Source organism: Erythrolamprus reginae, chromosome 1 (genome assembly GCF_031021105.1).
Source record: "Erythrolamprus reginae isolate rEryReg1 chromosome 1, rEryReg1.hap1, whole genome shotgun sequence".
NCBI lineage: Eukaryota > Metazoa > Chordata > Lepidosauria > Squamata > Dipsadidae > Erythrolamprus > Erythrolamprus reginae.
The window spans coordinates 345,331,286-345,358,901 of record NC_091950.1 but is presented as its reverse complement, the minus strand read 5'-3'; the positions used below and the strand labels follow the sequence as shown (position 1 = coordinate 345,358,901).

General features: G+C 40.3%; 1 protein-coding gene across 2 annotated transcripts in view; it reads left to right on the top strand.

Annotated features, from left to right (window-relative positions):
* RMDN2 (regulator of microtubule dynamics 2) overlaps positions 1 to 27,616 on the top strand; it is a 43,968-nt gene that overhangs the window by 5,553 nt on the left and 10,799 nt on the right. For both annotated transcript variants that reach the window (XM_070734135.1, XM_070734134.1), the window contains exons 3-7: positions 3,954 to 4,149; positions 7,752 to 7,854; positions 10,124 to 10,184; positions 22,678 to 22,753; positions 23,603 to 23,680. In XM_070734135.1, coding sequence (XP_070590236.1) covers positions 3,954 to 4,149; positions 7,752 to 7,854; positions 10,124 to 10,184; positions 22,678 to 22,753; positions 23,603 to 23,680 — 514 coding nt within the window. The remainder of the gene's footprint in view (positions 1 to 3,953; positions 4,150 to 7,751; positions 7,855 to 10,123; positions 10,185 to 22,677; positions 22,754 to 23,602; positions 23,681 to 27,616) is intronic.

The following is a 27,616-nucleotide window of genomic DNA, read 5'->3' as shown; positions in this document are numbered from 1 at the left end:
TCCCTGGACATAGGTCAGTCACTCCCTCTCAGCTGTAATAAATTTTGGATTCTGCAGTAAGCCAGCTGAAAAACAAGCTCCCTTATTGCATCACACATTGGTAGCTTTGCAAAAGAAGTAGGTAAGCGCAGTTCAAAAACAAGCAGACTATGAAATCTTGTGGGACAAACACTAAGAACTGCAACAACAACTTGCAATAGTACAGTCTTTTCAAGGCTAAGTACAAGACCTTGATGTTGCTTTTTCAAGGATTGAAATGTTTTCGTTGGAAACGAAGAGATAATTTATCTTGTCTCTAGGTCTTGTGATTTAGTAAATAATAATGACTGCCATAATAACTCTTCATATCTCTAAACATTTTTTGTGTTGTAGCAGAAATGTTGTTAGTTCCAAATGATTACATTTAAAAACCTGTTACTCCATTGTGTATCTTTTTTACAATTCAGTTGTCTGAAGAATTTTTCAGTTGGTAATTTTTAAAAAGAGAAACATTTCAACCAAAGCTGAACCTAAGGACAATATTAATTGGAAAATATGTAGTTGCTGAATTTCATTAGATTCAGATAGGCTTTATGTTTCAACATCAAAAATATCACTGTAATTTTACTGAATAGTTTCTTATAAGTAAAAAAATAATAATATAGTACAGGTAGTTCTTAACTTGCAACCACAATTGAGGCCCAAATTTCCCTTGCTAAGCAAGATAGTTAAGATAATTTTGTCCTGTTTTATGATCTTTCTTGCCAGAGTTGTTAAGTGAATCACTGAAGATGTTAAGTTAAGGAAATGAAAATTACCATATTTTTGGAGTATAAGATGCACAGGCGTATAAGACACACCTTAGTTTTGAGGGAGGAAAACAAGGGAAAAAATTTGTCTCTGCCTCCCAGCAAACAGCAAACAGTGCAGCTGATATACAGTGTTTGCTGTATATTTCTGTGCATGTGTGCCTGACCCATAGAAATAGCAAAAATTGGAGAAATGTACATTATGGCAGTACAGTGGTACCTCAAGATACGAAGCCCTCGTCTTACGAACAACCCGAGATACGAACCCGGGGTTCAGAAAATTTTTGCCTCTTCTTACGAACTTTTTTCGTGTTACGAATGGCAAACCCGAACTTCCGGGTTCGGCATTCCGGAGGCTGCTGGGAAGCCCCGCAGCCCGGCTGTCACCTTTTAAAACAGCCAGGGGGCTTCCCAGTTGCCTCACGAAGCCAAACCCGGAAGTTCGGGTTTGGCGTTCGGCTTCGGGAGGCTGCTGGGAAGCCACCCGGCTGTTTTAAAATGTGACAGCCGGGCTGCGGGGCTTCTCGGCGGCGGCGGCAGGTACGTAAGACGGAAAACGTTCAGGAGGCCGCTTTGGGTTTTTGGCTGGGAGGGAGGGCAGGAGGTCTGACGCTGGGGGAGGGAGTCAGGAAGGTCCTCCTGCTCCCCCCCTCAGCGAAAAACAGAAAGACGGTCTGCCGCCGCATGACAGGCAGGGCGGAGCAGCGTGGAGCAAAGGGAGTCTGAAACCGCCAGCGGCTTCAGTTTCCCATTGCTCCGCGGGTGGTGGCAGACCGCCTTTGTATTTTTGGCTGGGGGGGGAAGCAGGAGGCGCAGGATCGGGCTGGCGGCGGGCGTGGGGAGAGGCAGCAGGTCTGCATCCTGGGTGGGCGGGCGGCGGGCTAGGAGGTGCGACCGAGCGGGCCGGCTCAGGCTCCGGCTAGGACGGGGCGGGCAGCGGCTGGGCGCGGCGGCGAGGGTGCGTCCGACTCGGGGCTGGCGGCGCCTGACGCAGCGGGGAACATCAGCGTGGGAGGCAGGACAGGACCAGGCAACTGGAGCAGCGTTGCCGCCGCTCCCGGCTTGGCTTCCCTGGCCGCTTCCCTGGCCGCCTGGCGCTGCGATCTTCCGATCTTCCCTTGGCGATCTTCCGATCTTCCCTTGGCGATCTTCCGATCTTCCCTTGGCGATCTTCCGATCTTCCCTTGGCGATCTTCCGATCTTCCCTGGCTTCCCTGGCCGCCTGGTGCTGCGATCTTCCGATCGCAGCGCCAGGCGGCCAGGGAAGCGACCAGGGAAGCCAGGGAAGCCAAGGGAAGATCGGAAGATCGCCAAGGGAAGACTTGCCAAACTTCCGGGTTCGGGAGGCTGCTGGGAAGCCCTCCCCCCCCCCGGCTGTTTTAAAAGGTGACAGCCGGGCGGCAGCGTTTTTTTTGCGGGGGTTTTTTTGTTGTTGCATGGATTAATTGACTTTACATTGTTTCCTATGGGAAACAATGTTTCGTCTTACGAACCTTTCGTCTTACGAACCTTCCCCTGGAACCAATTAAGTTCATATCTTGAGGTACCACTGTATATTAATGCCAGAAAGTTTTATTAAAGGTAGTCACAATAACTCCTCCCAATTATTTAAATAGATCTATTTCAAACATGTCTAAGTCAAGATTGAACTCAGTTGCCTTATCTTAATACTAAACAGGACACTGTTACATTTTAGATTATCCTTTGGCAGAACTTTAAAATTGATGTGGCTTTCTGTAAGTATAGTTATTCTCTGTTATTTAAAAAAAGATACAATAGCACTGGGCCTCTTCAGATCAAGCATTTATTTTAAAAAGTTTCTTCATGTTGTTGTCTAGAACAATAATAAAGCAGTTTTAAAAAATAAGTCTAATAATGTGAACATTCTAATTTGATATTTAGTGTTATTCACTTACCTCCTTGCATCCAGTTCAGCAGAAAGTAAATATCTCTGTCTCTCTCCCAGCAATTTGCCTCCTTGCAGATAGTTTCAATTTCAGTTTAGCAGTGGCCCAGCCTCTAATCAGCTGAGGGGTGGGAATCTGATAATGAATTGCTTGGCTTAATAGGCTCTATTGTGTTTGCTGTGAGGAGGTAAATTGCTGGGAGGCAGAGGTCAGTGGGTAGGTAGGGGGCTTATACATTCGGTGTATAAGATGCACCCAGGTTTTCACCCTCTTTGGTGTGTGTGTGTGTGTGTGTGTGTAAAAATGTGTGTCTTATATTCCCAAAAATATGGTAAGTGTATTTGGTTTCCCCATTCACTTCACAAAAGATGATCACTTCACCCCAGGACTGCAGCCATCTTAAATACATGCCAGTTGTCAAAAGTCTAAATTTTGATGAGGGGGGGTTACTGCAATGATTATAAGTGTGAGTAATTTCAGTGACATTGAATGGTCCCTAAATGAATTATTGTTAATCAAGGACTACCTATTAATAATAATTAATAATAATAATTTATTACATTTGTATGCCGCCCCTTTCTGAAGACTCGGGGCAGCTCACAACAACGATAAAAACAATATAATACTGGCACAAATCTAATATTGTACCAAGCAGTGTTCCCTCTAATTTTTTTTTTGGGGGGGGGGCAGAAAAGTATAGTGTCTGAGCGGCAGTCCCTTCGGGACTGGACGACACAGAAATAATAAATAAATAAATAAATAAATACTGTGTGTCTATAACAGTGAGCTCATAATAGGGCAACTCTATCAATATCAAAATGCCACTTAAATAGTTGAGCTAGTTTCAAACTAGATTTTGATTTTCTTTCTCTCTTCCTTACTCCCATTCTTTTTCTTTCTCTTTTCCTTCCTCTCTTTTTTCCATCTGTTTCTCTCTTCCTCTCTCTCTCCTTCCCTCTCACTCTTTCCCTCTCGGCTTCTGGGCAGGTTTGGAAAACTCTGAGTTGATGATGATTTTTAAGTGAGCGATTGCTCACTGCTCAGCTTAGAGGGAACTATGGTACCAAGTACCAAATAAACTTTTCCTGATTTAGGCATAATTTAATTGGTCTGTCTGTGGATATTGCAAAATTAATGAAAATGCTCCACTTTGCAGCATTCTTAAGATTTGTTAATTAGGAAAAAAATAACAGTTACAAGCAGCAATATAACCATGTGATTTTCAAGAAGAGGTTATATTTCTCCTCTTCTATTTTAGTTACATGACCGCTCATACTGATACTGAAGGAGAATCTGAGGAAGAAAAAGGATGGACCAATTCCTCTCTATCTTCTTTGACACCAGAAGAAAAAATTGACTTATCTAATCTCCTGCAGGAGGTGGACAGAATGCATGGTGGCTCGGAACATGAGAAGAGAAAAAGCTTCCAACTATTGCTTGAAAAAGAAGAAGAGGTATGGTCGACAGTTCCGTGTACTTTTAAAAGCTTTAGTCTTTAAAAGTTTAAAGTTTAAGGGCACATTTGAGTTGATTGGGGTATTTTTTTTTGGGGGGGGGGTGATTCATTGCTTTAAAATGACCCTTTTGATTAACATCCCCAAATACTTGCTGAGGGTGGGCTCCCATATACTTGTAAGTGATTATGGTTATTCAGTGCAGATGGGAAATATGACTTAGCAATAGCACTTGGCTTATATACAGATTCATAGTGCTTTACAGCCCTCTCTAAGCAATTTACAGAAACAGCCTGGGTCCTCATTTTACCAACATCAGAAGGATGGAAGGGTGTCAATCTTTAGCCTGGAATGAGATTCGAAATGCCAAACTGATGGCAGTCAGCAGAATTAGCCTGCAATACTACACTCTAACCACTGCACCACATCCATTATCAAGTTCTGCCTGTCCTGGGTTCCCTGGTTTTCTGGTTGCCAACAGACCAGCATAAGCTTGCTTCCCACATTACATTTTTGGTTTATATGAGAATCAATTTACTGGGATTAGGGAGAAGATAGAAAATAGAATAATAGAGTTGGGAGGGATCTCAGAGATCTTCTAATCCAATTCCCTGCTTGAACAAGAGACCTTACATCATTTCAGATAAATGGTTCAACAGTTTCCTTTTGAAAGCCTTCAGTAATGGAGCACCCACAACTTCTGAAAACAAGCTATTCCATTGGTTAATAGCTCTCACCCTTAGGAAATTTCTCCTTAGTGTTCTTGGTTGTTTCGCTCCTTGGTTAGTTTCCAATCATGGATGGAGGGGTTCTAGCAGCAAACAAGGGCTTCCCCTTTTGTTTCTAGAATATAAACACAATTTAGTACAAAAACAAAGAATGAAAAGCAAGATTGCTAGGAACTTCTCTTGTTTACGCTAAAATGAAGGTGATGGGAAAGAGCTGATACTGTATCATGTACAATGCCTGTGCCCATTCTAAGGAAATACAGTGGTACCTCTACTTACGAACTTAATTTGTTCCGTGACCAGGTTCTTAAGTAGAAACGTTTGTAATAAGAAGCAATTTTTCCCACAGGAATCAATGTAAAAGTAAATAATGTGTGCGATTGGGGAAACCACAGGGAGGGTGGAGGTCCTATTTCCTCCCAGGAGATTCCTAGAGAAGCTCCACAGAGGCTTCTCCATGCCTTTTCTGGCCCTGATTCCTCCCAGCAGATTCCTAGAGAGGCCCCACGGAGGCTTCTCCCTGCCTTTTCCAGTTACAGTTTTGGAGGCTCGGGTTTGTAAGTGGAAAATGATTCTTGAGAAGAGGCAAAAAAATCTTGAACACCCGGTTCTTATCTAGAGAAGTTTGTAAGTAGAGGCATTCTTATGTAGAGGTACCACTGTACAAGTGTTACTTTTTTCAGAGGCAGTTCCCTTACATAGGAAAGAAAGACAAAGGTTGGCTCAGGTGATAAAATAGTCTTTAATGCATAAGGGAGGTGTCTGCAATTTGTCAGAGGCTATTGCTAGATGTACCCACCATGGCAACCAGTTTGTACAAAACCCCATAACATGTTTTCAATGAACGTTGGAGTCCCCTGAACTGAATGAATGAATTAATGACTGTCAGTGGTTAGATAAACACATTTGAAGGGTCAAAATCATCTACTGTATATGAGTTCAGTTTGCAGAAAGGAAAAACAAATACTTTACTGCTTCCATGCCACTAGCTATAGAAATCTGGTAGGCCATACAGCCAAAAAAAGCACATTCTCACTTTGCTGCAGAGACTTTAAAACATAACGTATTTTTCGAAGTATAAGATGCACCTTTTCCCCTGCCTGAAAGAAGCTGAAAATTTGGGTGCATCTTATACTCCGAATATAGGTTTTACTAATTTTTTTAACCCCAACAAGGTGCTAACCTGATCTTCTGTGCTTTGCTTGCTAAGCAATCTTCCCCTTGCCTGCTTCTTTCCTTGCGGCTCCCTCTGACAATCAGCTGAGCCTTTTTTCAGGCCTAATGAGGTGCTAACAGTGAAGCAAGATTGCAAAGCAATCGGCTTTTTGCCTGATTTTCTCATTGTTTTTCTCTGAAGAGAGAGAGAAGTGGAGTGTTTTAGAAACTGTTTTTTATCCCCAACCAGGGGATAAAAAGCAAGCATGTGGGCTCAAAACCAGCAAACTAATGTGCTGAAGCTGACCAGACTAAATTTAATTTAATTTAATTTAAAATTTAATTTAACTTAATTTAATTTAAAATTTAATTTAATTTAATTTAAAATTTAATTTAATTTAAAATTTAATTTAATTTAAAATTTAATTTAATTTAATTTAAAATTTAATTTAATTTTTTAATTTAATTTAATTTTTTAATTTAATTTAATTTTTTAATTTAATTGACTTCTGTGCCGCTCAATCCCGTAGGATTCTGGGTGGCTTACAACAATACAAATATAATACAAGACGAAAAAGAAGCCAAATATCAATAATGAACTGTATGCTAAAACAATAAACCCCCATTATAAAACCCATAATCCAATCTATTAGACAACATACATATCAATCAAACATGACTCAGTTGTGCCATATGTAAAAATTCACAGCTCCCAGGCCTGCCGGCAAAGCCAGGTCTTCATGGCCTTTCGGAAGGCCAGTAGAGTGGGAGCAGTACAGACAGTTGGGGGGAGGAGTTGGTTCCATGGAGCCGGGGCAGCTACAGAGAAGGCCCTCCTCCACGATCCCGCCAACCTACTAAAGACCTGGTAGGCAGATTATTTTTTCCCTATTTTCCTCCCCCCAAAACTAAGATGTGTCTTCTACCCTGGTGTGTCTTATATTCCAAAAAATAAATGTATTAAATTCTACATCCTGTTATTTGCTGCAAGAGAAAACTCTGGTAAAAAATTTTTTGGGTTTTTTTGACATACGGTTATTTATTTGGAGTTACTGACCGGGCAGAATAAGTACACTCTGAGTCTCCGCAATTAAACAGAGTCATCTTTGAGGACCCCGAAAGAGTACAATGTGTGTAGTGTCTGTAGTTCCCTCTCGAATTAGGGCCCTCATGAAATCCATACAGCACCCATTCTAATGGTATCCAGAAGGCCTTGACAACCTGGCTGTTCTCCCAGATCTCGGCCTAGGGTGGATGGATCTCCTCCTTGTCTGGATTGCTATCTTGCAATTATCTTGTAATTTGTTTTGCCCTAATTTATTGTTTCTATTGTTTTAAGTTGTTCTTCATTCTGTGTGAGCAGCTCTAAATAGGTTGGAGTCAGGCAGCTTTAAAAGTGTAGCAAACAAACAAAGCCCAACACAATAATGCAAAAAGCCAATGAATTTAAAATACAAGACAGTGTAATCACTTACAGCAGTGTTTCTCAACCTTGGCAACTTGAAGATATTTGGACTTCAACTCCCAGAATTCCCCAGCCAGCGAATGCTGGCTGGGGAATTCTGGGAGTTGAAGTCCAAATATCTTCAAGTTGCCAAGGTTGGGAAACACTGACTTACAGAATGGCACATGGGGATTTTGGGGGGAACATGATTTTAAATATGTCAAAAGATCTCTGCAGTAAAGCTGATCTAATGCATCTCTTATGTTTGCAAGCAGTACCGAAACCATCCTGACTTTCTCTGGAGACTTGTCCGAGCTTACGGGGACATGTTTGAGTTAACTACAGATGCTGAGGAGAAAAAGAATTATGCTGTTGAAGGTTGGTTGTTCAAATAGATTTTAATGCAAATTTGTTCAAACTAGAAATATATCGGGAATGCGGTTTTTTATTGCTTCTGCGAAAAATGCAATGTGAGTTGTTGTGAGCCGCCCTGAGTCTGCAGAGAGGGGCGGCATACAAATCTAATAAATAATAATAATAATAATAATAATTTATTAGATTTGTATGCCACCCCTCTCCAAGGGCCATGTGCTCACCAATAATAATAATAATAATAATAATAATAATAATAATAATAATAATAATAATAATAATAATAATAATAATGTGGCTCGTTTAGGCCAGCCAAGCCATAGAAATAATTTAGGTAACATTCCTGCTGGGAATCTGAATCCTTCTTTACTTTTCTTTGCTTGCATCAGGGCAGCCTCCTACCATGAAAGATGGTGAGAATATTTAGATGAGCAAGTATATTAGTGGAAATTTCAGAGAAGGAGCCTCCCCGACCCAGTTCAGTGTTGAATACACAGGGAATGCTAGGGCAAGGGCTTCAGGTTTTATTCTGATTCAGGTTCCTTTTAATTTCCTACAAAAATATGCATTGTAGTTTTCAAAATATTAATTGCAAAGCTGAATATGTTTGAGTACATCTTTCCCCTGAGAATTGAAGGCAATAATTCTTCTCCAATTTTTTTTTATTATTATTATTATTATTATTATTATTATTATTATTATTATTATTACTATTATTATTATTATTAACAACAACAACAACAACAACAGAGTTGAAAGGGAGCTTGGAGGTCTAACCCCCTGCTACACTACTTTAGACAAATGGTTATCCAACATCTTCTTAAAAATCCCAGTGTTGGAGCATTCACAACTTCTGGAGGCAAGCTGTTCCACTGATTATAATAATAATAACAACAGAGTTGGAAGTGACCTTAAAGGTCTTCTAGTCCAACACCCTGCTTGGGCAGAAGACCCTACCCTACTTTAGACAAGTGATTATCAGACATCTTTAAAAATTCCAGTGTTGGAGCATTCACAACTTCTGGAGGCAAGCTGTTCTACTGATTAATTGTTCTGTCAGGAAATTTCTCCTTAGTTCTAAGTTGCTTCTGTCCTTGATTAGTTTCCATCCATTGCTTCTTGTCCTACCCTCAGGTGCTTTAGAGCAGTGTTTCCCAACCTTTTTTGAGCCGTGGCACATTATTCATATTTTCAAAATCCTGGGGAACATTGAGCCAGAGGGAGGGGGGAGGGCTAAAAAAAAATTTGGACAAAAAAAATCTCTTTCTTCCTCCCTTTTGCTCTGTTTCTCTCTCCCTCTTTCTATCTCTTCCTTCCTTCCTTTCTCTCTCTCTCCATACCTCTTTCTTTCTTTCTCTCTTCCTCTCTTTTTTGCTCTCTTCCTTCCTCTCTTCCTTCCTCTCTTTCTCTCTCCCTCCTTCCCTCCCTCTATGTCTTTCTCTCTGCCTCCTTCCCCCCCTCTTGCTCTCTCTCTTGCTTTCTTTCTCTTTGTCTCTTTCTCTTTCTCGGTCTCTCTTGCTATCTCTCTTTCTTTCTCTCTCTCTTTCTCTCTCTCTCTTTTTCTCTCGTTACACCACGCCTGCAACAGCAGCATTGGGCAGTAGCCAGGGGTGGCGGCAGAGCGGTTGACTGCGAGCGGGAGCCCTGACGGCGGCAGCTGGACGTGCTGCTGGACGCCATACATGCTGGCGCTGCGCATGGGCGTGGGGCTGGCACCTCCGGTCCAGCCAGCGGGCCAGCTGAGCTTCGTGGCACACCTGACCATGTCTCGCGGCACACTAGTGTGCCGCGGCACACTGGTTGAAAAACACTGCTTTAGAGAATAGTTTGACTTCCCCTTCTTTGTGGCAGCCACTGAGATATTGGAATTTTTGAGATATTGCTTTCTCCTAAAAGCAGCCTTGGGAATAAGATTAGACTGAGAAGACAGTAGCTCTACTTAACCTTCAACAGCTGAGACGGGACTTGGATCTGGATGTCCCCTGCCTAGTCCAGTACCTTAATATTATTATTATTATTATTATTATTATTATTATTATTATTATTATTATTATTATTATTATTTATTGGATTTGTATGCCGCCCCTCTCCGCAGACTCCACCACATTCGTTTTATCCTAGATGTATGTCCTGCTGAATTAAGTTAATCCGGAGCCAACTAAGATAAATTCCCAATTTAAGGTCACAGTGATTGTATTTATTGTTCAGTGAATGGAGCATGCTCTAGTTTTACTTTATGCATATTGCTAAAATCTGTAAAATGCACCTTTTCCAGGAAAACTTGTTGGAGAGAATGCAGTTAACTTGGGTCCATCAAGTGCTGAGAGTCATCAGTGGTAAGTTTGAATAGTGGAGATTTAACCTCACCTTGAATCCTCTTTCTACAATTTTTAATCATGGAATGCCTCAAAGAGACAAACTGTTTTAATAAATGCATTCAAACCCTCAATTTACAATCTCAATGAAACCCAAAATTTATGTTGCTAAGCAATAGTAAGTGTAAAAAATGATTGTTACTCACTTCTTTAAGTACCGTAACTTCTAATAGTCACTAAATAAATGTTGTAAGTCAAGGACTACCTGTAATCATAGGTTGGGTTCTTAGAAAGTTATCCTAGATGTAGCAGGTCTACATCTCACTTAAGATTGGTCAGTTGGCTTATCATTGAGGATTATTGATAGGAATCTTTCCCAAACAAGGGAAAAAAATGCTTCCTTTAAGTTCAGTTTTATTCGTGGTGATGCTATGACAAATATTTATCATTTTCTTTCCACTAGCATGAAAGTAGCTCACCAATTCCACCTTGTAGGACAGCGTTTCCCAACTGTGGCAACTTTTTAAAATGTGAATTTCAACCCCCAGGTGTTGAAGTTCACACATCCTAAAATTGCAACAGTTGGAAAACTCTCTTCTAGGATATTTCCAATCTAGCCAACAGCCTTGCTTTTCCCAAGTGGAATTGAAATCCTAAGCAGGTTTGATCCTGTTGAACATCCACATTAACATAAGATAGCTCAGATAAACTTATCAACTTCTGAGCATCTCTCTAATTGCTTTTTTTAACCTTGACCACTAGATGGAGCCATTGGATTCTAATTTTTTCTAATTTCCTAACTATGATAAATTCTCCTTCATTCAGAATCTTTCGAAGTTACTGAATTATTTTATAATTCATCAAGGCTGTAGACTTACTTTCTCAGAAGAGACGGCTTCTCTTCTGAGATTTCAATGACACAAACAACTTTGCTGTTTTAAGGCTTTAGATCATATTTAACTCATATTCTGAACCACTTTTATCATTTTCTGTATTCTCTCTCTCTCTCTTGTTTTACATTTAGAACATAGAATAGAACAGAACAGAACAGAATAGAATTCTTTATTGGTCAAGTGTGATTGGACACACAAGGAATTTGTCTTGGTGCATATGCTCTCAGTGTACATAAAAGAAAATATACATTTGTCAAGAATCATAAGGTACAACACTTAATGATTGTCATAGGGGTCAAATAAGCAATGAAGAAACAATCAATATTAATAAAAATCCTAGGATACAAGCAACAAGTACATACAGTCTTTAGTGGGAGGAAATGGGTGATAGAAATGATGAGAAAAAACTAGTAGAAATAAAAGTGCAGACTTAGTAAAACGTTTGACAGTGTTGAGGGAATTATTTGTTTAGTAGAGTGATGGCGTTTGGGAAAAAACTGTTCTTGTGTCTAGTTGTGTTGGTGTGCAGTGCTCTGTAGAAAATTAACTCTGATTGTTAGTTTTTGCGATATTGTAGAAAAATTAACTGTGACACCAGCAGTATTACGTTTAGTGAAAACCAGCTCAACTCTTCTTGCCTGGAACCCTTCAAATGCTGGGAAAATGAAGTTAGTCTCAGCACATGCAAAGGGCATTAAACAAAGGGAGGCTTTGGTTCGCCTCTTTAAAAAATTTGATTTTGAGATTTTTGTGGAGGTTCTCAATCACCCAGGTCATAATTGTCCCAAATTTTCTCAAAGGCACCTGGACTTTGTTGGGGGGTTTTTTTCCTTGAAAATGTTTTGCTTCTCATCCAAGAAGCTTCTTTAGTTCTGAAGCACTGAAATTATTTTGCTCATTTTTCTGCCCATTGTAAATGTATTTTTCTCTCCCTTTTTTAGCCAATGTGTGGTAATGAGGTCATTCATCCAGCTATTCAAATGAAAAAAAAAATAGTGGCAGATACATTTATCACTTCTTCTTCTCGTAATGTTGCAACTTTGGACATCTGCTTTTTTTCCTATTCCCTTTAACAGAATTTCCCCAATACCTTTCCTATTCTATCTTTCCTATCTTTTTCTCAAGGTAGATTTTTTCTTTCTCTAAGTACAATTGAAATGTTTAAAAATCTCCACTATGTAAAATGTAAGAAGCCCAGGATCAATGGAGCTTCCCATAGGAAGCCTTATCCATATTTTGTGAAATGCATTGGGTTTGCTCCCAATTATATTGCAACAGGAACAGTAATAACAGAGTTGGGGAGGGACCTTAGAGATCAAAAGCTCCCTGCTCAATCAGGAGACCCAGTACCATTTCAGACAAATCTTGCTCAGATTTTATAGGCATATTGCTCTTAAGTATCTGGGTTTCTGTTTAGACAATGTGGTTGGAAATCTGCTTTAGGTAAACTTTTGGACAAGTGTTTATTTTCACTAAGAATTTGAAGAGCTGTGAGAATTGATTTCTCATCTGTATTGTAATTGAAGCAATAAGAAGCTTATGGCAACACCTAGATCCTTATCTTGGTATAACCAGTTGAAACCGGATCACAAAAGAGCTACTGTAGGTATTTGGTTAATGTTTTCAGTTGCACATTATGCCTTCAATAGTAGCAGTAGACATCCACGAACTCCTGTTGTAAAAAGACTCCGTCCTTCACAGATTGCAGGGATATTCTATCATATTTTATATTGCCCATTATACTTACCTATTTGTGTGAAATGCTGAAAGGTGTGAATTATTTCTCAGTTCAGTTGTGATGAACAAGAAATGCATTTTCCTCCCTCTGATTTTAATAAAGGAAACTGTTACCCTATCTCTACTAGTTATGCCATAAAAATCAGAAATTAAGTCATGTGCTAGATCAATGCTGAATTAAGATCTTCTCTTTTAATTAGGTTTAAAGTTGTTCTACTATTATAGACATAATACTTTCCAGGAATTTTTTTTTATTTTTTCCCACACCAACCACATATGCAATATAATATACCATCAATCTTAAAATACAATACAATAATAAAATTTTTGAATTGGGTATTCATAATCCGTCCAGTGCTACCCCCTACACTTTTGACATCTGGATAAAAAATAATTATTCAAATTTCTTATATGTATTTAAAAAGCTATTAACTAATACAGTTTCTTTTAGCTGCTCCTTTTCTTATTACATCTGATCATTTAGGACGTCATGCTTCAATTTCCTCAATATTTATTTATTTATTTATTCGATTTTTATGCCGCCCTTCTCCTTAGACTCAGGGCGGCTTACAACATGTTAGCAACAGCACTTTTTAACAGAGCCAGCCTATTGCCCCCACAATCCAGGTCGTCATTTTACCTACCTCGGAAGGATAGAAGGCTGAGTCAACCTTGAGACGGTGATGAGATCTGAACCGCTGACCTGCAGATCTACAGTCAGCTTCAGTCGCCTGCAGTACAGCACTCTACCTGCTGCGCCACCCTTAATATCAATTTCATATATATTTCTTACAATTACTTTTATTGTAATCGCCCTTTAAAAAAGAAAAGAAAGAAACCAGAATTCCCAATCATAACAACTAAGTCTTAAATTTTATCTAACTGATACAGGGATCTAACATATATCAATTCAAAAGGGGAGAAAAAATCCAAATAATTTATCCCAATTAGCCCGATTAATAATAATTCCTTTTAGTAAGTAGATTTAAAAAATAAAATAAAATAAATTATGTTTAAAGTTGTTCTATTCTTATAGACATAATACTTGGAGCTAAACAAGTATTTAATAAATAAACAAACAAACATGAAACATGCAAAATATCAAAGAGAGAAATTCAGTACAATCAGCAAGACTTAGGTTTTTATGAAATGAAAGCTCTCCAATTTTCAGAATAACAAAAGTTGGAAGGGACCTTGAATGTCTTCTAATCCAAACCTCTGTTCAAGCAAGAGATCTTATACTATTTCAGACAAATGGCTGTCTAATCTCTAGTGATGGAGCACCCACAATTTCTGAAGGCAAGCTGTACCACTGGTTAATTCATTTTACTGTCAGGAAATTCCTCCTTCGTTCTAGTTCTAGGTTCCTTCATTGATTAATTTCCATCCATTGCTTCTTGTATTGTGTTCAGGTGCTTTGGTGACTAAGTTGACTCCCTCTTCCTTGTAGCAACCTCTCAAATAGTGGAACACTACTATCATGTCACCCCTAGTCCTTCTTTTCACTAGACTAGACGTACTGTTTTTTAGCCTCCAGTCTTCTAATCATCTTTGTTGTTGTTGTTGTTGTTGTTGTTGTTGTTGTTGTTGTTATTATTATTATTATTATTATTATTTATTAGATTTGTATGCCGCCCTTCTCCAAAGACTCGGGGCGGCTCACAACAGTAACAAAAACAGTATAACAATGGGACAAATCTAATAATAAAAATATATAAAAACCCCAATAATTAAAAACCATACAGCACATACACACCAAACATGAAACATAAAAAGCCTGGGGGAGATGTCTTAGCCTTGCGATATAGGTGGGTCTTGAGTAACTTGTTGCTCTTCTCTGCACTATTTCTAGAGTCTCAACATCTTTTTATATCATAGTGACCAAAGCTGGATCCAATATTCAAAGTGTGGTCTTACTGTGGCATTATAAAGTGGCATTAACACTTTATGATGTTTGTGATCTAGATTCTATCTCTCTGTTAATACACCCTAGGATTGTATTGGATAGTTTGGTGACTGCAGCACACTGCTGGCTCATTTTTAAGTGGTTGTTCACTAGGAGTCCTAGATCCTATAATCAATGGATCTACTCTAAGCATACTAAGACACAAATCCCATTTGTCATTTATAGTTTCATTCTTCTTTATCATAGTACGAAGATGCTTTACCAAGTGGTTTCATTTATGTAATAATATTTATATGCTGCCCCAATCCATGCAGGTTCTGGGAATATATACTGTATTTTAAAAAATGCAAGGCCTGATATATGCATTTTTACTTACTACTGCAATACCTGCCTGAATTATGCTCTTTTGATATTTGACCTTTATTTATTTATTTTATTTATTTATTTATTATTTGGATTTGTATGCCGCCCCTCTCCGCAGACTTGGGGCGGCTCACAGCAAGATATAATAATTCATGACAAATCTAAATAATTTAAAATATTTAAAAACCCCATATTTCTAAACAAACATACCATGCATAACTTGTACATGCCCGGGGGAGGTGATTCAGTTCCCCCATGCCTGACGACAAAGGTGGATTTTAAGGAGTTTACGAAAGGCAGGGAGAGTAGGGGCCGTTCTAATCTCTGGGGGGAGTTGGTTCCAGAGAGTCGGGGCCGCCACAGAGAAGGCTCTTCCCCTGGGGCCCGCCAACCGACATCGTTTAGTTGACGGGACCCGGAGAAGGCCCACTCTGGTCGCTGGGATTCGTGCGGCAGAAGGCGGTCTCGGAGATATTCTGGTCCAGTGCCATGAAGGGCTTTAAAGGTCATAACCAACACTTTGAATTGTGACCGGAAATTGATCGGCAGCCAATGCAGACTGCGGAGTGTTGGTGAAACATGGGCATACCTAGGTAAGCCCATGACTGCTCTCGCAGCTGCATTCTGCACGATCTGAAGTTTCCGAACACTTTTCAAAGGTAGCCCCATGTAGAGAGTCCTACATATATCTGATATAAACTTGACATTTTTAAAGTGCTGACAATCTCTGTTCACACAGTTTTGCTTCCTCTGTACCCGGCTGGGGTACAGCTGTAGTGTTAAAAGTGTAACCAAGAAATGTACTCAGGAAAGGGAACATAGGCTGTCACCTGCACTCTAGGCATATAGGCTGGCATATAGCTTGACACGAATATAACCACTTATTAACCGCAGGTTCTTCTTTAGCCCTACCATAGGTACTTTCATTTCTGTAATTTCGTTTCTGTATTTTTATATCATATAACCTTGTTTCTTTGATATATGATTGGTTATTCCACTCTACGCTTTTGCGTATGTATAAATACTCCCAAGAGACAGTTTTGAAATTGTTCAGATGTTCTTTGATTTCATTCTGAACAGCATGCAATAAACCTGAGTATCTCAAATCTCCTTGTGGTCTCTGCTCCCTTATTGGCAACAAGTAGTTTTTGTCCTGCTACAGGACCAAATGTTTGCCAGAATAATAACATTTTAAACTTACTTCCTTAAAGGCGACCTAGTCTGAAACCTCTTTAAGAAGCGATGACCTCAGGAGATCCTACCTAGGTGGCTGACTGGTGAAGCAGATTCAGTTTTGGCAAAATGTTGCCAAACAAAACCTGGTGTCATATCCTGAAATTGTCATGGGCTGTGGGAAAATCTGAGATGAAATACTTCGTGAGAAGGGCAAAGGAAGTTAGTAAATTCCAGCAATAATTTCTCGTAACTTACCTCATATTAAAACTACAAATACAATTCTTGTTTCCGAGGTGGAATATGGTTAAGCTATATAAATGTGAGGTAATAATTAATGAATAGTAAAGAACACAGGTAGCCGCCCCGAGTCTACGGAGAGGGGCGGCATAGAAATCTAATAAATAAATTTACAACCACAATTGAGCCGAAAACTTATGTTGTCAGGTGAGAAATTTGTTTAGTGAGTTTTGCCTCATTTCACGAACTTTCTTATTTATCTAATTTATTTATTTATCTAACTTCTATTATTTTTATTTATCCTTCTGGACTCTGGGCAGCACACAACATCTAAAAACAATATAAAAAGACAGTTAAAATCCGTAAAATAACCATTCATATCTTTTTGTGGCTGGATCTAGATGGTATTGTATTGATCAATGGCTCCAGGCCTGCCGGCAGAGCCAGGTCTTCACGGCTTTCCGGAAGGCTAGTGGGGTGGGGGCAATACGGATCTCAGGGGGCAGCTGGTTCCACAGAGATCTTTTTTGACCAGAAGGTCACAAAAAGGGATCAGGTGACACTGGGATACTGCAACCATCATAAATACGAGTCAATTATCAAGTGTCTGAATGTAGATCACATGACCATGGGGGATGCTGCGATGGTCATAAATGTGAAAAGTGGTCCTGTAACTTTTTTCAGTACTGCGGTAACTTCGAACGGTCACTAAGTGAACTGTTGTAAGTCAAGGACTACCTGTGTTCCGTTTTGAAAAGATTGGACAAGACCTCCAATATAGCAGTGAAGGAAATTCATTAGTATCTAGTATCATCTAGTTCTATGATGGCGAACCTATGGCTCATATGCCACAGGCGGCATGTGGAGCCATATCTGCCGGCACACAAGCCGTTGCCCTAGCACATATGCTCTTCTCTAGTGCATATGTGCATGCCGGTCAGCTGATTTTCAGCTGGTACGGAGGCTCTGGGAGGGCATTTTCAGCCTCTGGAGGGCCTCCGAAGGGGAGGGCAGAAAAGCCGTTTTCATCCTCTCCAGGTTCCTGGAAAGCCTCTGGAGTCTGGGGAAGGTGAAAAATGAGCCCACCAGGGAAGCAGAGAAGGGGGTTTGTGTACGCATGCACGGAGGGCAGCCCAGGAGGAGTCGCGCACATATATGCAGGGGTACGAGGTGCATGGGGGCATTGAATTATGGGTGTGGGCATGCATGTGAGCACTTTTGGCACCCGAGGAACAAAAGGTTCGCCGTTACTGATCTAGCATCATCCAGCCACTGTTGTTTTGTTTTATAAAATCTGTTCTCGATTTCCCATATTTTTAATCAACAGATTAATTGCTAGAACCTATTCCAGATTGTTTTTGATCTACAGGAAAGGGATTGCTGTTTTGTAAAAATTTAGAAATCCAGCTTTTTAGAGTAGAGAAGGTTGTGAATTCTTTAAAGTTTAAAAACTCACTGGTTTATGGTTTGTTTGTTTGTTTGTTTGTTTACTTACTTACTTACTTACTTACTTACTTACTTACTTACTTACTTACTTACTTACTTACTTATTTATTTATTTGATTTTTATGCCGCCTTCTCCTTAGACTCAGGGCAGCTTACAACATGTTAGCAATAGCACTTTTTACAGAGCCAGCCTATTGCCCCCACAATCTGGGTCCTCATTTTACCCACCTTGGAAGGATGGAAGGTTGAGTCAACCTTGAGCCGGTGATGAGATTTGAACCACTGACCTACAGATCTGCAGTCAGCTTCAGTGGTCTGCAGTACAGCACTCTACCTGCTGCACCACCCTGGTTTGTGGAGCCAGGAGTGGTGCAGTGGTTAGGGTTAGAGTTAGGGTTAGGCTTCTGTCTTTAAATTACTTTCTAAGACAGAGGCCTTCAAACTTGGCAACTTTAAGAACTGTGGACTTTAACTCCCAGAATTCTCCAGCTGGCTGGAGAATTCTGGGAGTTGAAGTCCACAAGTCTTAAAAGTTGCCAAGTTTGGGGACCCTTGTTCTAAGACAATCATTTCTTTCTGTCATATGAAATCACAAATTTGTGATAGCTTGCAATAGCATCAAAACATTCCAAAGAAGGCTGACGGCATTTGCAGTCATTTAATCACTAACACATTTCTATATCCCCCCCACCCCCGCAAAAAACCAAACCCCTGCTTGCCAGAACTCAGAGAAAGTCACTCAAACTGCTCATTTTGAGTAGCTCGCATATCTTCAACACAAATCACATTTCTACTGACTCTGATCAGAAAATAACGATGCCGCATATCCCAAAACAGCTATGGTGTAACAGTGGATCTTATGAACATAAAATTGCAATCCTGTCTGACACTACAGTTTTTCTCTCGTAGATGTCAGTAAATATAGACTGCGGATTATTGTTCGTGTGACTTTTCCACTAAGAGAAAATAAGCAGCTTTCTTATTCATCCAGAAAAGCCCTCACATACAGAAATATAACCCTTAACTGGTTTAACCCAGCACTTTTCTTTTTCTTGTCACGCACAGACTTGGAGATTCTATGAAACTTCAGGATTAGCTTATTTGTATTTCATTGTTTTCTTTTCTAGCTGTAATCCGTTTAGCTATGGTATGCTGAGTTTATCTGATTAGCACCTAATGAGCCAAGCGGAACTGGAGAGAAAGTGGCATTGCCGTCCCGCAACATGCGAGAAATCAAGTTTTAGTAACTTTGTTTCTCCTGAATACTTGAAATTCTTTAACTGTCTTTGCTAGGAATATCAAGGCTGGTTTGTTTTTTGAGCTGTGCTAAAGTGAGATGATCCCAACTGTTTGGATAGAAGAATATTCTGAATATCCTAAATTTGACTTGTAAAGGAAATACATTGGTACCTCATCTTACGAACGCCTCTTCTAACGAACTTTTCAACATACGAACCCGGTGTTTAAGATTTTTTTGCCTCTTCTTCCGAACTATTTTCACCTTACAAATCCAAGCAGCTGCTGCTGGGATGAAGGGGTTTCTTTTCCCCCCTTTTTTTGAAGAAAGAAAAGGGAGGGGCTGCTTGGAGTAGGAAACATTTTGCAGAGAACAACGTGCTTGCAAAGGAACTGAAAGGGTGTCTTTTTAAGAAAGAAAAGGGAGGAGGGAGGGGCAGCTTGGGGGAGGAAAATTTTTGCAGAGAACAACGTGCTTGCAAAGGCACTGAAACATTTGAAGAAAGAAAAGGGAGGGGCGCCCGCCTTGCCTTTCTTCCTTCCCACTCACCCTTTAGCCTAGCCTTGCTTCTTCCACCCGCCCCCTTTAGCTGCTCCTCCCTGCCCTCTGTTCGCCTCCCTTCTAAAGTTTGGGATTTTCCTGAAGGATTTGCACGCATTATTTGCTTTTACATTGATTCCTATGGGAAACATTGTTTCATCTTACGAACTTTTCACCTTACGAACCTCCTCCTGGAACCAATTAAGTTCGTATGATGAGGTACCACTGTACATAGATTGGGATAAGGCAGCAGACTATAAAATAATGCATTGCTCTATTCTATCAATCTACTATCTTTGGAACCGCCTCCTACCGTATATCCAAAACTTGTGGATACAATTACAACCTGTCTCGGAGAGTCCTTGGAGAGGGGCAGCATATAAATCAATCAAACAAGCAAACAAATATCTCCCAGCGAGGCTGGCTTTCTCCGGATCCCATCAACCAAACAATGCCAACTGGCAGCGCTGTGGGGAAGGGCCTTCTCTGTGGCGGCTCTGGAACCAGCTACCTCTGGAGATCCATACCCTTCCCACCCTACTGGCCTTCTGCATAGCTGTAAAGACCTGGATTTTCCAGCAGGCCTAGGGTAGTTGACCAAATAAGATACCATTAGATCCGGCCATGAGAGATTGAGAGTTATGTATGGCTTTTACTAGGATTTTGTAATTACTTTTTAAATTGCTCTTTTAAATATTGTTTTTATTTGTTGTAAACTGCCCAGAATCCTTGAGGAGTTGGGTGGCATATAAATTAGATTAATAAACAAATAAATAAATATTCCAGGGGCAGCATCAGGGTTGTGTTTGACTCAGGGGGGGGGGGGGCTTGGCCAGCTTGAGGTCATTCATGTCGGAGACTCCTGTGGTAGCTCAAGTGCTCTACTAGGGAAAATGGACTCCCGAGCTCTGTTTCTGGCTGCTTTGGCTTCCTGCAACCCTCTGCCAATGAAAACGGAGCTCAGAGGGGGGAACTGTGCATGGCTCCGTTTTCAGCCACAATGGCCTCCTGCAACCCTCTGCAAGTGAAAATGGAGCTTGGAGAGGGGGCGCACACGGGCCTTGAGTTTGACACCCCTGCTCTATTCCTTTCCTCACCTGGCATTCTTCACCTGGATAGCAATACAGTTTCAACATGTGGTTCTTTTTTTAAAAAAAAAACCTTTATTAAATATATACTGTAAAAACAGAACAGAAAGAAATGTATTACATGGTATAACAATCATATAAATTATACTAAGACAAGGGGGGAGAGAAGGGAGATAGAGGAGGGATAAATGGAATAAAGAAATTAGAGAAAGGGGGTATAGAAGAGGGGGGGGAGAGAAATGCCCCAGCTATTTAGCTGACACTTCGATAATATACAACCTCTGTTTTGAATGTGTGGTTGATATGTGTTTCTCTTCATTTCTATTTGTTCGTAATGAAATATTAATTGGATTTAGTACATAGATAGATAGTGCTTATCTGGCGTGCTTATTGTTGTCTATGTAGTCGCTATTTTGAGATTTTGTTCGTAGGGTTTAATATATGTCTGCAGGTTGTATCAATCAATGTCTTTTGCGAATTATGCGATGAGATTATTTCCATTTCATAACATGTTGACAGTGGATAAAGTCGTTACTGAGCATTCTTCTTTTTTAATAATGTTTAAGTATTAGCCAATGGTATCAGCATGTGTTTCTACACAGCTAATGGATATTAGATTAGAGAAGACAGGTTGTAATTGTATCCACAACTTTTGGGAAAATATGTTTCCATTCCATTGCTGCCAGTCAATTGCAGTGTGTAATTGATGCGTGGAGAGCAAGGCACAAGAGTGTGAATACTTAATAGCTGAAGCTGAAACTCGTTTAAAAGCACCCTAATAATAGTTTGAATAACTGAAAACTGCACTTGGGAATATGTTAACATAAAACCGATTTTGAGCCATGGCACTGGACCAGAATATCTCCGAGACCGGTTGCTGCCGCACGAATCCCAGTGACCGATTAAGTCCCACAGAGTGGGCCTTCTCCTGGTCCCGTCAACTAAACAATGTCGGTTGGCGGGCCCCAGGGGAAGAGCCTTCTCTGTGGCGGCCCCGGCCCTCTGGAACCAACTCCCCCCGGAGATTAGAACTGCCCCTACTCTCCTTGCCTTTCGTAAACTTCTTAAGACCCACCTGTGTCGTCAGGCATGGGGGAACTGAGACATCTCCCCCGGGCATATACAATTTATGAATGGTATGTGTGTATGAATGCGTGTTTAGAAAATGGGGTTTTTTAAATGTTTTTAGTAGAAATTTAGATTTGTTATAAACTGTTTTTTCCACTTTGTTGTGAGCCGCCCCGAGTCTGCGGAGAGGGGCGGCATACAAATCTAAATAAATGAAATGAAATGAAATTGAAGCTGAGTTGGTGAATAGAATAGAATAGAATATAATAGAATTCTTTATTGGCCAAGTATGATTGGACACAAAAGGAATTTGTCTTTAGTGCATATGCTCTCAGTGTACATAAAAGAAAATAAAGGTGCACAATAAAAATGGGGCATTCCAGTAGGTCTAATGGAACTTATTTGACCGCAAAATGTTTTATGATTGTTTATAGTAATTATTTTTTCCAGAACAACAAGTAAATAAAACGTTTATATAGTGTTTTTGCTGATGTTTGTACAAATCAGAAGGAACCTTCCTAGAAGAGGTTGGATAATACATGATAAGAGAAGGAATGTCTCTTCTAAGATGGCTCCCTTCTTTATAAATACAGTACTTATCTACTGAAAATAACAGGCTGACATTATAGGTAGGCTTGGTTTAGATTGCAATTACAATTGAGACTGGCAACTTGGTGATTGCGAGGATTAGTCCTTATTTTTTTTCATCACCATAATTGCAAATGGTCACTAAATGAGACAAGTGACTAAGCGGGGATAGTGATAATCGTAAAAGTCTAATGATTTCCCCCTCTTCCCCTCTTTTTTGTAATTTCCTTTTCAGGTTTGCAATGATGTGTGGCTACATGTCTCAGTTTGAAACTATACAAAACAAAATCAGGAATGGCTATCTTTTTAAGGTATGTTTTGGGTAGTTTTCTTAAACTGCTTGCAACTGTTATTAATGTAATTCACCCTGACAATACTGAAGATTAGATTAGATTAGATTAGATTTATTGGATTTATATGCCGCCCCTCTCCGCAAACTCTTTATGTGTAAAGTAAAACTAACTCTGCCCAGGAGGCATAGTTTATTGTCAGAATTACATTGATAAACGCTCGTGTGCATCAGGGACATGTGTGTATGTGTGTTTGTGTATAGTCTTCCAGATAACTTAAACTAGTTTTCAAATTGAAAAGAATTCTTTTGAATTAGCTACAATATTTTCATCCTGCTCTCACTCTAAATGTGGAAGGAGTAGGTTGAGACGTCGCTGACCTGGAGCCCAGAGTATGTGGTTCAATATGTTTGCCATAGAAATATTCTCTTCTGAGGGTGTCTCTGCTCACAACAGATTTAAAATGCGGTTCTCTTAAAATCAGCCCAGTTTTATTCCTGAGTTCAGTTGATTGAGAGAGGATTCCTGAAATTCCAAGTCCTTGGAGAGGAGCGGCACACAAATCTAATTTTTTTTTATTATTATTATTATTATTATTATTATTATTATTATTATTATTATTTGCATTCCACTTTTTATTATTTATTTATTCATTTATTTATTTATTACTTAGATTTGTATGCCGCCCCTCTCCGAAGACTCTGTCTTCATGTATTCTTTGGTTGCCATTAGACATTTTTAATGCATACATAACCTTGATGAACTCTAATATTTATGGATTCCGTTAGCAAACAAGATGCCTAAATTTATTGTGGCAAAACAGCTAAAAACAGGAAGGGCTGTTCTTTCTTACGATCTTCTTTCTCACAGGAACATCTTGACAAAGCCATTGCACTTAAGCCACAAGATCCCCTTTTGTATTATCTAACTGGAAGGTGGTGTTATGAAGTAAGTATCCCGTGATCTTTTTAAGCATTTACTCATCAGAAGTTTATGAAGATTTCTTTTCTTTTTTTTTGAGGGCAAAAAAAGAGAGGGCAACTGAGTAATTTTAATGCAATTTGGGACTGGATTAAAACTATACCTAACACTGGTACGAGAGATGCACTTTAAATTCCTAAAGGATTTGTGTCCAGGGTAATTTTACAACAGCCTCTTCCTAATTTAAGATCTGATGGAGAAACCCTAACCCTAAGGTATAGGAACAGTGTCTAACTTTAGTTGCTATATATGCCTGGTTTTACTCCTCCCCCCCTCCTGTTTAATAGTTGTTCATCTCCTATAATAGAATCCAAGTTTATAATTTGTACATCGCCATTCATGTAATAAAACTATTAATAATTGCAACCTAAACTGAAAATACTCTTTATAATTTACATATATGTTTTCAGATTTGCACATTTACTAAAATACTGTATCCAATTATAGTCACTGTGAATAAAAATGATGCTAAGACTCTATAAATAGTGCAGAGAAGAGCAACAAAGGGGTGATAAGAGATCTGGAAACTAAATTATATGAAGAATAGTTAATGGAACCTAGTTAATGGAACTAGGCATGTGTAGCCCAGCGATGGCGAGCCTTTTTTGGCTCAGGTGCCAAAAAAGGAGCGTGTACACATGATAGCGTGCCCAAGGGTGCCCACACCCATAATGCAATGCCCTCCCTCCATGCATGTACACAACCACATGCAGCCCCCTACCCATCCACACGGGCCTCACTGAAACTGTGGAACTGCCCTACTACCTACCTTCATATAGTTGCAACCAGGCCTCCCACACCTCTGCCCATTTCTTCTGCAGCCTGCAAGGATTTCCTGAAGGCCTCTCTAGCCAATTACAAAGCTCCAGACTGATCTGGAGCTCTGTTATTGGCTGCAGAAGAAATGGGCAGAGGTGTGCGAGGCCTGGCTGCAACTGTCCCAAGCCGAAGAAGTTCCGGAAGACCTCTGACAGCAAAAAGGACACACGCAAATGAACTTCCGGTTGGGCCATTTTTCACCGTCGCCAGGCTTCAGGAGGCTTTCCTAAAACCTGGGGAGAGCGAAAACAGCAAAAAGAAGGCCAAAAATCAGCTGGCTAGTTCGCGTATGCACGCTGGAGCTGACATATGGCAATGCTTCACATGCCCTCAGATGTGGTTACGAGTACCACATGTGGTACGCACACCATAGGTTCACCATCCCTGGTCTAGCCTATTGAGAAGGATTAAGGTGACATGATAGTTGTGTTCTGGTACTTGAGGGGCTATCACAGAAAAGGAAGAGCCAAGCTAGACTACAAAGCCCTTGTGGGCAGGACAAGAAGCAGTGGGTGGATTCTTGTCAGAAAGAGATTAAGCCTGAAATTTAGGAGGAATTTCTTGACAGTGAGAACAATTAAAATTTATCTCCTGGAAATGTGGGTGTTCCATCGCCGGATGTTTTCAAGAAAATATACTGGACAACCATTTGTCTAGATTGACATAAGCAGGAGGTTGGACTAGAAGACCTCCAAGATCCCTTCGAGCCCTATGATTATGTCACTTCTAAGATGGCATGTTTAGCCTTGAGAAAGTTGAAGAGGGAATTTGATAGTACTTTGTATAAAAGGATGTCATCTCGTGTTCTGTAGTTCAAGTCATAGAATAATGGGTTTCAATTACAAGAAGGTACATTTCAGCTGAGCATCAGAAAAAAATTTCCCAACATTAATATCAATTTAGCAGCAAAGCCAATTACCTAGAAGAGTTCATTTGGTTGGATGTAGAGTATTTGATGTCAGGGCCGCAGAGCCATCTGTCTGGAATACAATTTGGATTCCTTCACCGGAGGTTGTACTTAATGGTCTTGTTGTGGTTAGCTCTGGCCCAGCTCCTGCCCCAAAGAATGTGCAGGTGGATGTGGGGGAAACATCCACATGCCGCAGGCCTGTTTTGCTCCCAATGGAATCTGCCGACGAAGCCTCCTCTGACCAAGGAAGCGTGAATGACAGGGAAGAAGGGAGTTTGGCAGACAGCCCAGTAGGAGATCAATCATTTGTATCATCCCTGGATTCTGAACAAGAATTAATGACACATCCATGCATGCGTAGAGTGATGCATAGGAGACAACAACTGAAGGATTATTACAAGAGAAAATGAGGCCACCTGTGGTTGGGTGGGGCTGCTGTAATTAGTGCTACAGATAAAAGTGCAGCTTGGTGTTTTAGCCTCATGGCAGTTTATCTGATTCATTGTTTCGTCAAGATCGTGGTTTTTGTGCTGTTCACGATTGTGTATGGACTCTCTGGACTTTAGAATTGGACTCAATTGGGTGAGCAATTGGATTGCATTTAACCTGTGCCTTGTGTGTACCAGAAAATCCCTTTGACATTTAAAAAGGGAGCTGTTTCTGTTTTTCTGTTTATAAAAACTTTGGGGTTTTCCTTTTATCGTGTGGTGTGTGTCTTCCTGGACTAATTACCCTGTAATTACGGGCAGTTGAAACATGCCGGCAGAACAGGTCTACATGGCCCCTTCCAACTCTTACAATATGACTTTTTAATATTACAGTTATAATAACATTTCTTTTAAAAATGCTTTCAATTTTATTTTTGGAATATACTAAAGTCAAGTAAAACAGGACCTTAGAGGAAAGAAGGATTATTAAGCAATATAGACCAAATTCTCATCCAAACCAAAATGTGAAACTGAAATCCTCAATATCAGTTCTTATTAAGTTTTGCAAGAAACATGTATATTGCCCCAGACAGTGCGTTTATTTTGTAATTCAGCTACACGTCTTAGAAGCTGATTTCAGAATCCACATGGAAAATCTAGAAGCCTTTGTGCTTCAATATCACAGATGAAACTTGTCTGTCAGCCATCAGTTTGTGGTATTCTGAGTGTGTGTGCATGCATGCTTGCCAATATGTACCATAAAAATGTGAGTGTGAATATTACAGAAACAGTATTTCCCTTTATTTTACTTTTCCAACAATATGTATATGCTTCAGCTAGATGGACTGACCTTGATGGTGTGGTTCAAAGGTCTCTGGTTTTCCAGAGCTCTTCCTCACAGCTACATTGTCCTGTCCTTGAGTTGGCAGAAAATAGACCAACATCAGTTGCATAGCCCATGATGCCTGAAGCACCATTCCCCTTCAGTGGCAGGTCAGAATCTGATGTTGTACTACCAGTTTTAATGTAGGGCAGCTCACGTGTAGCAATTGGCTGATCTCTTGAGTTGCATTTGAAGGAGAATCTATAAAAGACTTTGTGGCTTAACTCCGGAAAATCGCTTCAAAGTTCAAATTCATAAACCTGGAGGAAATGATGAAAGACAGAATCATGTCCATGTCAACGAAGCAGTGGAAGTGATGTGCCGGTGCCTGGAGGCTGTTGGGGTCTGGATGTGTGTCAACAGACTCAAACTCAACCCGGATAAGACGGAGTGGCTATGGGTCCTGCCTCCCAGGGACAATTCCATCTGTCCGTCCATAACCCTGGGGGGGGGGGAATCACTGACCCCCTCAGAGAGGGTCCGCAACTTGGGCGTCCTCCTCGATCCACAGCTCACATTAGAGAAACATCTTTCAGCTGTGGCGAGGGGGGCGTTTTCCCAGGTTCGCCTGGTGCACCAGTTGCGGCCCTATTTGGACAGGGACTCACTGCTCACAGTCACTCATGCCCTCATCACCTCGATGTTCGACTACTGCAATGCTCTCTACATGGGGCTACCTTTGAAAAGTGTTCGGAAACTTCAGATCGTGCATTTGCCATAGTACAAAAATATCCAGGCTGCCTATGTCTTCCATTCTTCTGCAAGAGCCCTCTAGCCATGCCCAAAATGAAGAAAAAAGAAGCTGATAGGTCACAAGCATGAAGTGGTAAAATGTGAAGAAATCATATCTGTTTCTTTCCATG